The sequence below is a fragment of the Camelus dromedarius genome, chromosome 27 (genome assembly GCF_036321535.1).
Source record: "Camelus dromedarius isolate mCamDro1 chromosome 27, mCamDro1.pat, whole genome shotgun sequence".
Taxonomy (NCBI): domain Eukaryota; kingdom Metazoa; phylum Chordata; class Mammalia; order Artiodactyla; family Camelidae; genus Camelus; species Camelus dromedarius.
The window spans coordinates 4,591,738-4,605,453 of record NC_087462.1 but is presented as its reverse complement, the minus strand read 5'-3'; the positions used below and the strand labels follow the sequence as shown (position 1 = coordinate 4,605,453).

The 13,716-nt window shown below is 40.7% G+C and overlaps 2 protein-coding genes across 2 annotated transcripts; both read left to right on the top strand.

Moving 5' to 3' along the window:
• The first annotated feature begins 432 nt into the window (after window positions 1-432).
• Window positions 433-3,557, top strand: LOC105087663 (methyl-CpG-binding domain protein 3-like 2B). Its single transcript, XM_010978369.3, has 2 exons — window positions 433-474; window positions 2,958-3,557. The coding sequence occupies exons 1-2, from the start codon at window positions 433-435 to the stop codon at window positions 3,555-3,557; spliced, it is 642 nt and encodes a 213-aa protein (XP_010976671.3).
• Window positions 3,558-10,614: 7,057 nt separating this feature from the next.
• On the top strand, window positions 10,615-12,018 carry LOC105087662 (heterogeneous nuclear ribonucleoproteins A2/B1-like). Its single transcript, XM_064479583.1, has one exon. It carries the CDS (start codon window positions 10,677-10,679, stop codon window positions 11,703-11,705), a length of 1,029 nt encoding a protein of 342 aa, XP_064335653.1. The 5' UTR covers window positions 10,615-10,676; the 3' UTR covers window positions 11,706-12,018.
• Window positions 12,019-13,716: the final 1,698 nt, after the last annotated feature.

Below are 13,716 nucleotides of genomic sequence, written 5' to 3'. Positions count from 1 at the left end.
GTGAGATGCATAACTTTCATAACTTTTTGTGGAAGGCATCCATACTGAGTGAAAAAGGAAACATTAATATACGCATGACTGGGACATTGTGCTGTACACCAGAAATTGTTACTGTACATCAATAAAAAAGGAAACAGTAAAGTTTTGATAGAAAGTGCAAATAGCACCTCTATTCACAAATGGATTACATTTTTTCATCTAGGACAGCATGCCACAGTGTCAACAGCCCCATATTTTTGTGCTTGTGTATAAAGATTTAGAAACCTCTCCAATCCCTTTGATCTGAGATAGGGTGTCTCCTCTGGATTATCCACCGATTGGATTATCTACCCTCTTCCTCTATAAAAGGGGAATAAGAGGCTGAAGTCAATGCACTTTCCTGCAAACCACAGACTGCATCACAGGAGTGGGTCAGAAGACAACTCTTGGAAGATGGGGGAACCAACATCGACCTTTCCAAGCCAGCCTCTTCTGGTGAGTGTGGAATCCAAACTGATGACAAGAGTGTCCAGTTGTATGCTTTTTTCCTTCTGTAAAATCTCTTTAAGTTAGTGGACTTTGGCTCTTAAAACAAGCAGTAACCTCATTGCACGTTATTTCCTAGGTGTTAATATTTGTTAAGAAATAATTCAAGATTTTGTGTATTTTTATATATGCTGCTTTCTTGGGATAGTAGATAAAATATTTTTAAACCCAAGTCACTATGTAGTGGGAGTAGTATTTGGTCCTAGGGTGTTTAAATTATTTTCCTTCACAGAAAATTCTTTACCCACAATGTGCTTGGTCTTTTTTTTTTTTTCTTCCTTCTTTTATAAAAATTCTGTTCTCTGCTTCAGATATGTCATCAGTTAGGCTTTCCCCAATCTCATCATCATTAATAATTGTAGTTAATTTCTTTCTCCCTTCTTCCTTCTCTTCCTCCGTATCTCCCTCTGCCACTGTCTCTGTGTTGATCTTACTGTTTATCATAGCACTTAACTATACCCAACACTATTAGACATTCCTTAGTCTATAACCCTTTTCTCTTATCAAGAGTAAAATAGTCTGGGGCAATGACTTTGTTAAGTTAAATTCTGAGTGGGAAGTTTTAGTGCACTACTTGGCATATATGATAGGTGATCTATAAATGGGAGGATCAAGTGATTTTCCCTCCAAACTAGAACATCTTGAGTAATAAAAGGGGTAGTATTAATAACAGCAGGACAACTGGAATAAAATGTGATTTATGCTTTTCTATTTTATAAAATATCTTCTGTAGACAGAAATGTGCGATTTAAAAGGAAGGTGCACTGATTAGGTTTACATTTTAAATAGATTATTGTGAAGAGTCTTAGAGTGGATTACAGAGAGGAAGGATTTGAAATCTTAGGAATAATTTCTTGCAGTCTACCAGAAAAGAGATGAAATCATTTAATATTGGTAGTTCTGTGTATTTATTTGAAAAATTTGGAAAGTATTTTTTGGAGTTTGAATAACTTCTCTCAGAAAAGATATCTGAGCTCCTTCAGCCGTGAAAGTGATGTGACTGCATCAGTGTAAACATTCAGTTCCTCATGTGTCCTCTCGAGTACCTGACTTAGTCAGGAAGACATAGAAAATAAATAGATAATACTACAAATCAAATTAAAAATTGAAAAAAGTTAACACAGTGAAAATGTAATGTTAATTCGATGCTGGATCAGGAAAGGTCATTCTGTGGAAATGGCATTTTTTTAGGTCAAATGAAAGGTGTGCAAGAATTATTCAAAATTTGAGAAACTTCAGGTGGATTCAGGAAGGCAAATGGATGATTAATTGGAATAAGAGTGTGGGGAGGTAGGGTGTCCAGAATGCCATTCAGGGGCAGATGGGATATTAGTACCAAAAAATGAGTTTAGGGGACACTGAGATAAGCATGATTGATTTGGGGAACCACCCGGTTCAACATGGGACTTGGTCACTGATTGGTGAGTTGAGTCATTGATTTTATCAACGATATGGTGAGTGGGCAGAGGGATACTTGGATTTTATGATTAAAGCCAGGTCGGTGCCGATTCTGTGTGCGTTTCTAGTTCATTGATGATATTTGGAGCCAGGGAGATGGATGGGATTGTCTAGAGGGAGGTGTAGATCTGGAACAGATGTGTGAGCAGGACCGACTTCTAAGGAGCATTGGTTGTTGTGTTAAGTGAGATGGTAGAGCCCAGACTGACAGAGAGGAGGAGGAGCAGGGAAGGAAGGGAGTCAGAGGAGTAAAAATGACTGTTTACAGAGGAGTTCTTTGTGCTTAAATGGAACTGTGCGATGGAAATATGGATTTTCTAAGTTGCTTTAGGAGCAGGAGAATATTTGAGTGAAGGTGGGACTTGGGTGTGAAAATGAGTCTAAGGGCTGAGAGGTACACGATTTTGCTGGAGATGAGGCACTAAAGGACGATGAAAACTAAGTGATTGTGTGTCTTAAAGCAAAGTGAAAGGGAGATACTGAAAAGTTTAATATCTTGGGATACAAATGATACTGTGATCCCTCTGTCCAAATGATGGTGGGTAAGGGATACCAGCATGTGTGTGGTTGACAGTGACAGAGATGGGAAGAGGAGAACATCCTTAGAGGAGGCTGGTGGAGGGGCAAGAGTCTGGAATTGGTGCTGGGGAGTGACCTTGAGCTTTCTGTCCTTGACGCATATCTGCTCGATGCCCCAGTTCTCAACGTGTGATGCCTGTACCAGCAGTGTCACCATCAGCTGGGAACACAGAAATGCAAATTGTTGTCCCCACGCTGGACTCACTTGGGTTGAGATCCAGAAATCTGAGTTTTAAGAGCCCACCAAATGACTGTGATGCACAGATCAGTTCAAGACCCATTTCTCCAGGGAGAGAGAAGGGTGGTTATCCAATGAGCTAAGAACATTCTCCTTGACTGGCAGTCATTCCACCCCCAATTTTATTCAAATTTTACATTTCACTTTGTTTTCAAAGGGGAAGCTCAGAAGAAGTCTGATGCCCCAGATGTTGGAGAAGAAAAGAAAAGTCCATTTAGCCAGAGCCAAGTGGAGACAACGGGACAGAGCTGCGTTTCCAATGAGGCTGACCAGCTGCATTTTCAAGAGCCCGGTCACAAGGGTTACCTCCCATCCTGGCAATGTAGTCAAGTGCAGGAAGTGGGAGGAGACCTTGGAGAAACCCCAGCAAGTCTGTGCATACAGGAGACTGCAGGGACTCCAGGCCTGCAGCCCTGAAGGAGAACCTTTCAGCACTTTGGAGAGCTCCTCAAGTATCTTAGAAATAATCGCAGCGGGTGTGGCAGGTGAATCCCTGGGTGACGCTGGCGCAGGGTCTCTGCCCACCAGCCCTGAGCCCATCACTGTCCAGTCTTCAGATGGGTCAGAGACGGTCCCAGGATTGGATCTTTTCCTCCCGCAGCCCCTGTGCCGACAACCAGTCACATATGCAGATATTCGCCGACAGTCTCGGAAAGTGAAGAAAGCAAGGGAGAGACTGGCTGTGGCCTTGAGGGCAGACAGGCTCGCCAGGGAGATGGAGAGAGCCAGGAGCCCAAAAGAAGGTCCTGAGAACTAGGTGAAAAGTAGAAGGTCATCCTGAAGTAGCCGAGTGGTGTGGCCCCTGTGAAGGTTGGATGTCAACCCTGCTTCCTGCTCTGGACCAAGATGCTCTGTGATATTAACATTATACTCTACTGAACTCTTGTGTTTGACAAATATGGGAAGAGTAAAGGGTCTTGTGTTAAGAGATGGGGTTTCATGTGACAAGAAAAAGATTTTTGCTGTCCTCAATTTCTGTTTATCATGACTTTTTTATTGAAGCCTATGGAGGTAACCTAGCCTGAGGGATTCTTTAGTGTTTTTAGTATAATATTTGCTTACATTAATTACACTCAAGGAGGAAATGATACCTACTCTAAAGAGATTATTTTTTTAATATTAAATTGAGAAAAATCTTATTTTATTAAGCTTGCTTTTGCTTCTCATTCTGACATGAGTTACAACCTTTTTTTTTTTTTGGTCATTGTTGTGCCAAATGCTAAATCAGGTATAAGACATTTTAATGTTATTCAGTTAGCACTTAAGCTATGTGTTACATCCTTATCTATTACCTAAAAATTTCCTGGTTGATTTTTTAAAAGAGATTTGACCTTCAATCCTTAAGAAGGAACATATTCTTTGGAAATATTTTATGCTGCAAATGACTTGCCAGCAAACTTATTGCCTTTGCCCTGAAGTAGGTCCTGAGTCACCAAAACTTGTCCACCTCACAGTGTGGGGTACATCGTAATTTGTAGTTATTCAATAAACACAACATTGCTTGTTAATAAACAGTTCATTTTATTTGTAAACCATTTGTTCAATAAATGTCTTAATTAATCATTTGTGCCAAACACATAAATGGTGGAATAAAGGTGTTGTGTTACAGAAGTCAGAGGGGAAGACTGTTTCACTAGATCAAGAAGGAAAGAGTATGATGTAGGTTAGGAAAAATCTGGCATTTTTTGGATTTCCTTGAACACTTTTGATGGAGCAGTTTTATCAGTGGTGGAGAAGGAAGGCTGATTACAGAGGGCCAAAGAGTGACTGAGAACAGAAGGGCAGAACGTGCGTTGAGTCCTCAGCTGTGCCTTGGGGCCCCTAACCACGGACTCTGGGTTTAACTGAGTGACAGGTCCCTCCCAGAGCCCACAGCGTTGGTGTGGGGCCGACTCCATCCCAGGACCAGGACAGATTCCAGCTCTTCAGTGTGAGGTAATCTGCATATTCCAACCCCAGTGTCCTGGGACAGGGGATGTCACATGGCCCTGTCTGGTCCCACAGGGACCAGCAACACGGTTCTTTATGGAACAGGAGGTGGAGCTGGGTATATGCTTGGTTCTCATCTGCCAGACCTGGAGTTCTGGGGAGTGGAGCTGTGTGAGGTCACAGCATAGGTGGGGCGGCCTGGGTTTGAGGCCAAGCAGGAGGAGAGCAAGATGGGTGTGGGCAGGGAGGAGGGTCAGGACAAGACCTGCCCCCTCTGTGCACTGCGTGTATCTGTGCCTGGACACAGTCTACTCCCCAAGTCCGGTTAACAGGAGCTGATTTCTTCCCTCATTGAGTCCTCTCTTCTCTCCTCTCATGTTCTACTAAGTCATTTTATCCTATGTTAATTTTAGTTGGATTTTCTGTTCCCATGCATTAGAAGGATTGCTGAGCACCTCCCAGATGTGACCTATGATTTCCGGGAGTTAGTGGAAAAATGCAGGTGTTCAGGTGTGATTACTGTGGACCTGAGGAATTTAAATGATGGCAACTGTCCTGTCAGCGATGTCAGGCTATCCATAAGATGGGCCCCCTGGTCATTAGGATTTTATAGACAAAGTCCTATCAGGTTTTGATGGTTTGAGTGAGAATAAATGGGCAGTCCCACATCTGACTGACAGTTTTTCAACAGCAGAGAACCCTCCCACGCTTCTTCCAGCTCCTGGAAGCGCCTGTATTCCTTGGCTTGTGACAGCGTAGCTCCAACCTCCACCTCCATCTCCACAGTCTTCTTGCCTCCACGTCTCCATGTCCTCTTCTTAGAGGGACACCAGTCATTCAGTTTAGTCCCAACCCTCAACCCAGGATAACTTCATCTTCACTTCTTTAATCAGATCTGCAAAGACTCTATTTCTCCCTGTGTTTTCAGGCAGTTTTTCTTGCCTCCTGTTTCCCTCTGCCTGCCTGACAATCCCATCTGCCCTCAGGATCACAGTCAGGCCCTCCTGTGCTTTTTTCACTTCCCACGTGGCTTCTGATCTCCGTTAGCTGCAGTAGTTACTCGTTGCCTGTAGAGGGGCTGTAAGAGACCCAGACCAATTTCTGCACTCATCTCTGCCCAACACAGACACCGCCCAGTGGAGTCACGGCTGGTGTGCAGACCCCCGTCCACCCCCAGCTTGGTCCAGGGATTCGCCTGGACCACCCAGTGCAAATGCTTTTAAGGTACTTGCGAAATCCAAAGGACTTTCAAGTTCTCCTTCACTGCTGCAAGCCTGGAGGCCCTGCCATCTCCTGTTCCCGCAGACCTGCCGGGGCTCCCCCAAGCTCTCCTCCCATTGACTGTCCCTGACCTACTGTCAGGATGGAAAATTATTCTAGCGACTGAACTCTGAAATAGGCAGCTGGTCAGCCTTACAGGGTGTGGAGAGTTTAAACCAGTTTTCTGCTTGGCCTCAGTTTCATGGTCTCCTCTCTAAAGCTGGGGTATATTTTCTGAGCTTTCCCATTAAAAGCAAAAGAAGTGTGAAATTTGAATAAAATATGGGACAAAGTCTGCCGCCCACAGAGAATGTTCTCAGCTCATCTGGATAGTCTACCCTCCTCTCCCTGGAGAAATGTGTCTCAAATTATAGAGTGCATCGCAATCATCTGAAGGGTTTTTTTCCTTTTTATTGAAGTATAGTTGGTTGATGATGTTGTGTTAGTTTCTGGTGTACAGCATAGTGGTTCAGTTACATGTATATTTTGTTTTATATTCTTTTTCATTGTAGGTGATTGTAAGGTATTTAATAGAGTTCACCATGCTATACTGTAGGATCTTGTTGTTTATCTATTTTATATATAGTGGAGGGTTTTAAAAACTCAGATTGTAGACCTCAGTCCAAGTAGGTCTGGGGTGGGGATGGAGAACTTTCATTTCTAAGTGGTTCCCAGGTGATGCTGAAGCAGCGGCAGGTACCAGCATCACACGTGGAGAATGGGATTCTGGGATGTCAAGCTGATGTGTGACAAGGACAGAAAAGTGAAGGTCATTACCCAGTGCCAAATCCAGACCCGTTTATGTAATAAACTATTCAAACACTTAACCTTTACTTCCTGAGATATTTAAAATCCATCTACTTAACTACACTTATGCAAAGATAATCATTTTTGAGTGATAGACTGCAGTAAGTTGCAATGACAGTTTAGATCCCAAATTCTTTCTGCTTGTAATCCAATCATGAGATTCTAATCACAGTGATCTGTTTAAAATGAATACCTGATGGTTCACTGTAATTTTTCAGTCCTTCATTTTTGTCTTCAGCAGATATTTATCCTGTTTTCCTGTTCTAATGATTAACACTATCTTCTTTGCTCCCCATTGTGTCCCAGTTTGGAGAGAAAAATCATTTGGTCACTCTATTTATAGACCACCTACTATGTGCAAAGCTCTGGTATAAAATCTTTGATCCAGAAATCAACTGCCCTCTAATTTAATCTTCATAAGAGGAAAGAGACAATAAATAGAGCAAAAAGTTTATAACCTGTTGTATAGAAATCACTGCTGTGATCAACGGTAAGGCAGAGAGAGAGAGTCAGAGTTAGTTTGAGCATGAGGGTCTATTCATTTTTGTGTGTTTTTTGCATGTTCATGTGCACCAGCTGCCACGGTAGGATGGATCGCCTCCTTCAAGGGTGTGGGGGAGACGCCTATGCCTTGGAAAATTTCCTCCAGATGTACTTTTCTTACTTGAATAATGTGTATCAGTCAGGGTTCTCCAGAGAAACAGAGCCAACACGATGTAAAGCATACAGAAGAGGAGAATTATTTAGGAGTTCACTCACGTGGTTATGAGGCTGCGAAGTCCCACAATCTGCCACCTGCAAGCCGGAGAAGCAGAAAAGCCAGTGGTGTAATTCAGTCTGAGTCCAAAGGCCTGAGAACCAGGAGCTCTGAGTCCAAGGGCAGGAACAGATGGACATCCCAGCTCCGGAAGAGAGGATGGATTCACTCTTCCTTGACCTTTTTTCTTTTTTTTTCCATTTGGGCCCTCAGCAGATTGGATAACGTCCACCCACACTGGTGAGGGTGGATCTCTTAACTCAGTCTATAGAATCAAATGCTAATTTATTCCAGAAACACCCTAAAGAACACACCCAGAAATAATTCTGAACCGGCTATCTGGGTATCCCTTAGCCCAGTGACACTGTCACATATAATAAATATCACACAAAGTATAATTTTATTTCAAACATTCTATAACCAGCATCAACATTGCCCCAAGTAAAGATGTCTTAGAAATACTTAAAATGAAACATTTCATTGTTAGCAGCCTTGAATAAGATAACATACTAGAGAGAATTATTAAGTTCCAAAGGAAAATAATTTCAGATTGAAAACCAGGAACACAGGAAGGGATAAAGAATAAAGGGAAAAGATAATTTAGACATAAATATAAATGAATTTTTTGGAAAAAGGCAATTCTAGAAATAATCTCTTGAAGATAAAAATACATGTATTTTATATATTATATATTTATGTGTACAAATATATATGGAACTAGAATGCATGAAACAGGGGAGGGAAATAGCTCTGTGGTAAAGCATGGTCCTGGGTTCAATCCCCAGTACCTCCATTAAAAAAAAACGTAGAAAAGTCAGGAACATTAAAATGGAATTGAAAGTGTTCTAAGGTATTAGCCTTCGGGAAAGGTAGTAAAAGTGATTATCTGTGTTCAACTACATCGAATCAAGCTTTACAAGCTAATCACCATCACTAATGTAACTACACCAAGATATGTGTATAATTTCAAATAAGATGACAGAGGGAAAATGAAATAATGAAAGAATTAAATCATAATGAGGTGAAGAGAGTTAATAGACTATCTAGGTCAAAGGGCAAAGAAAGAATAAGATGGGTGAGATCATCTCAAATTTACCGGTGATTTGGTGTCACGTGAATGCACGAAACACTAATTTCTTTTGAACGGCTGTGTGTGATATAGACGTTGCAGATTTGTTAATAAAAATTTGGGCATTCTGTTACTGATAAACATTTAAACGGTCTCCATTTTATTCTGTTAAAATATAAGTTGTATGGATATTTTTGTATATAGAAACTTCCATTCTTATTTTTGTAGAATGTATCCACACTGAGTGAAGGAAAACATTAAAATATTGGCAGACACTGCAAATACCACTCCCATACACAAATGTATTAAATTTTTTCATCTACGTCAGTATCTGACCATGTTGGTAGCCTCAAGTTCTTGTGTTTGTGTATAAAGACTTAGGGACCTCTCCAATCCCATCAATCTGAGACAGGGTGTGTCCTTTGGATTATCCACCGATTGGGTTACCCACCCTTTTCCGCTATAAAGGGGGAACAGAGGCAGAAGTCACTTCATTTTCTAGCAAGCTCAGGCTCTCTGCATCTCAGGAGTGGGTCAGAGGACAGCCCTTTGAACGTAGGGGAAGCTGCATCCGCCTATTTTCCAAGCCAAACTCTTCTGGTGAGTGTGGAATCCATACTGATGGCAAGAGTGTCCATTTGTATCCTTTTTTTCTCTTTTGTGGGGGGTGGTGTAAAAATCTCTTTGAGCTAGCTTTTAAAACAAGAAGCTATCTTATTGAAAGCTATTTACATAGTGTTAGTATTAAGAAATATTCAAGGGTTTGTATATTTTTGTGTATGACACTTTTTGGGATAATAGGCCAGAGTTTTAAAAAATTATTTAACAAAATCACTATTTGTGGAAGTAGTAATTGACTGTGCTGTTTAAATAACTGTCTCTGAAAAGCTCTTTACCCACAATGTGCTCGGTCTTTTTTTTCTTTTTTTCAAAATTCTGTTTTCTGCTTCAAATATGTCATCAGTTACGACGTTCCCCAATTTCTTCATCAATAATTGTTGTTTATTTCTTTCTCCCTTCCTTCTCTTCCTTCATATCTCCCTCTTTCTCTCTGTCTCTGTGTTGGTCTTACTGGTTATCACAGCACTCAATTGTACCTAACACTAGATTAGACATTCTTTAGTCTGTAACCCCTTCCTCTCATCAAAACTGAAATAACGTGGGGCACTGTTTTTGTTAAATTCAGAATCCTGGGTTTCATTTCACAACTTGGCATATAGTAGGTGCTCTGTAAATGGGTGAATCAAGTAATTTTCCTCCCAAACTGAGACGTCCTGAGTAACGAAAGAGGTAGTATTAATAATTGTGGCGGGACAACAGGAATAAAACAAGATTTTTAGTTTCTTCCTTTAAAAATAGCGTCTGAAGACAGAAATGAGAGATTTAAAAGAAAGGGTGCACTGATTTGATTTACATTTTAACCAGATCATTGTGAACAGAGACTTAAGAGTGGATTACAGAGAGAAAGGATTTGAAATTATAGTGACAACTGCAGTCTACCACAAGAGATTATATCATTGTATGACTCTAGTTGAGTGAATTTATCAGAAAAATTCAGAAAGTATTTATTTTTTGGAGTTTGACTAGTTTCAAAAAAACATATCTGAGCACCTTCTAAGGGCAAAGTGAATAAATGAGTGTCAGTGTAAAAGCACTGAAGTCCACGTTAGTCTTCCCGTCACTAAGGATCCAACTTAGTGAGAAAAATAATATAAAAAAACAGATAATAATACACATACGTGAACTGAAAAAATTAACAGAGAAAATGTAATACTGATTTTGATGACTGTATCAGGAAGGTCACTCTGTGGAACGGTGTTTTGCAGGAAAACTGAAAGGAGCTCGAGACTGATTCAAGGGCGGCCGCGGCGGCAGAGGCAGGAGCAGCAGCGCCGGGTTCCCCCGCAGGCGCTTCCCGCACGCGCCGCTCCCGGACCAGCGGAGAGCCTCGCCGCAGCGCGGGGGCCGGTTCGTCTGCCTTCATCTCGCGAGATCTCCTTTGTCCGCCCCAGCGGCGAGGAGTCGGAAATCTCGCGGAAGCCACAGGGTCCGCGATGGAGCCGACTTTGAGATCGGCCGCTGTGAAGGGGGACACGAGAGAAAAGGAACAACTCCGGAAACTCTTTATTGGTCGCTTGAGCTCCGAAACCACAGAAGAAAGTCTGAGGAACTACTACCAGCAGTGGGGGAACCTTGCAGACTGCGTGGTAATGAGGGATCCTGCAAGCAAACGATCCAGAGGATTTGGTTTCGTGACCTTCTCCTCCACGGCCGAGGTCGATGCCGCCATGGCTGCCAGACCCCATTCAATTGATGGGAGAGTGGTGGACCCCAAACGTGCTATTGCAAGAGGGGAGTCTGGAAAGCCGGGGGCTCATGCAGCGGTCAAGAAGCTGTTTGTTGGTGGAATTAAGGAAGATACCGAGGAACATCATCTTAGGGATTACTTTGAGAAATACGGAAAAATTGATAGCATTGAGATAATTACTGATAGGTGGTCTAGAAAGAAAAGAGGCTTTGGATTTGTTACTTTTGATGACCATGACCCCGTGGATAAGATTGTGTTGCAGAAACACCACACCATCAATGGTCATCATGTGGAAGTAGGCAAGGCTTTGTCTAGACAAGAAATGCAGGAAATCCAAAGTTCTAAAAGTGGAAGAGGAGGTAATTTTGGTTTTGGAGATTCTCCTGGTGGTGATGGAAATTTTGGACCAGGACAAGGAAGGAATTTTAGAGGAGGGTTTGATGGACATGGAAGTGGTCCTGGATTTAGGGATGGTTATTATGGTTATGGAGGAGGACCTGGAGGTGGGAGTTTTGGAGGTATCCCCGGCAGTGGAGGAGGAGGACATGGTGGTGGAGGACCTGGATATGACAACCAGGTTGGGGGCTCTGGAGGTGGTTCTGACAGCTATGGAGGTGAAAGTTACGGAAGTGGGAATTACAGTGATTTTGGGAATTATAACCAGCAACCTTGTAATTACGGTCCAATGAAGAATGGGAACTTTGGTGTTGGCAGGAACATGAGGGGACCATATGGTGGAGGAAGTGAGGGTTATGGAGGGAGAAGTGCATATTGAGCTTCTTCCTATTTGCCATGGGCTTCAGTGTATTAATAGGAGAGGATGAGAGCCCAGAGGTCACAGAACGGCTTCAGGTTATGGAAACAACCATGTTAAGGCAACACATCTCACTCATGCATAATTATGCGGTGATGTAGCAGAAGACACAAAAGCAGATGCAGAGAGGCATTTTGTGAATGGGTTGGATTATTTAATAACATTACCTGACCGAGGAGGAAAGATTGTTAGAAAAAAATGCCATTGTGACAGTTTCTTAGGCTCTTAATTGTTTCTTTCTAGGAGTCTCTGTAAGAAGGTAGAAGCATTCTTCTTTTGATAATGTTAAATGTATGCATTTTGGGTGACATGTAAAACTGTTTTAAAGGGTTTTCTCAAAGTTTTGAAAAACTATTAGCCAGGATTATGGTGTAATAAGACATAATGTATTCCTTTAAAAAGTTCATGTGTAGAGTTAAGAAGCAGTTGTACATTTATGATTTAATAAAGTAATTCGAAAAGAAAAACAGTGTAATTTGTCCTTTTTCATTTATAATTTTGCACTTTTTATCTTCAATTTTTTTCTGGTTTTATGGGATATCATTGACATACAACACTATTTAGAGCGTACAGTGTAATTACATGACATACATATCATGAAATGATTACCCCAATAACTTTAAGATCCATCATTTCGTATACTAAAAAAAAAAAAAAAAAAAAAAGATGTAAGAAAATGCTTTGTTCCTGAGATGAGAATTAGAGTTTACCTTCTTAACACTTTCATAGATATCATTCAGCAGCGTTAACTGTAGTCATCACATTGTACATTACATCCCTGGTAATTATTCATCTTATAACTGGAAGTTTGTGCCTTTGACAGCCTTCATCCTATTTCTCCTCCCACCAATTCTCCACCTCTGGTAACCACACATATGATACCTTTTTCTATGAGATTTTAAAAATACAAAAAATTTTTTTAGGTTCCGCATATAAATGAGATCCTCCAGTATTTGTCTTTCTCTGGCTTATTTCACTTAGTGTAACGCCCTCAACAAGCCATCCACGTTGTTGCAGACGGCAAGATTTTCTAATTTTTTTTTATGGCTAAAGAGTATGTACATATGTGTGTGTGTGTGTATGGATATGAGCATGTGTACACATACATATATATGTATAAAATGTAGAATTATATTTTCTTTATCCATTCATCTTTTGATATTTAGGTCATTTCCATGTCTTGACTATTGTAAATAATGCTGCAGTGAAGATGGAGGTGTAGATGACTATTCAGAATAGTGACTTTTGTCTTGTTCAGATATTTACCCAGAAGTGGGACTGCTGGTTCACATGGCAGTGCTATTTTTAATTTTTTGAGAACCTCCATACTGTTTTCCTTAATGGCTGCACCAATTTACATTCCCACCAACAGTGCACAGAACTTCCCTTTCCCCCACATCATTTTCCCTACTAAAGTTTTAAATCAATTTTATTCTAGCATTTTCTAGCATCATTGTGATAACTAAAACATGAAAGAATATAAATATCCCGCAGTGTCTGAACTCTCAAGGAAAGTAAAAAATACATAGAAATTAATAAAAATGAACATACAATGTATCACAATTTGTGAGATGCAGCTAAAGCAGTGCTAAGAGTGCAATTTATAACACTAAAGGCACACACTGGAAAGTAGAAAAGGTCTCAAATCCATAATGAAAGTTTCCTCTTGAGAAATTAGAAAAAGAAGAGCAAAATAAAGCAAGTAGAGGGATGGAAAAAATAAAAATCAGTGCATTTAAAGCAAATACATAGGGAAAATAAAACAAAAATGATAATACATTATGAAAGGAAATAAGAATTCTGGTTTTTAATAGGAAAATGCCAAATTTATCAATGCTTACCACATTGTACAGAGGTAACTTTCACCCTAACCATGTGATTCATTGTAATAAAGTTAGAACCATGATGTAGTTTTGAAAAGATGGAAATGTTGATTCTCAAATTCACATAGAATAGAAAATTTAAAAGGAGA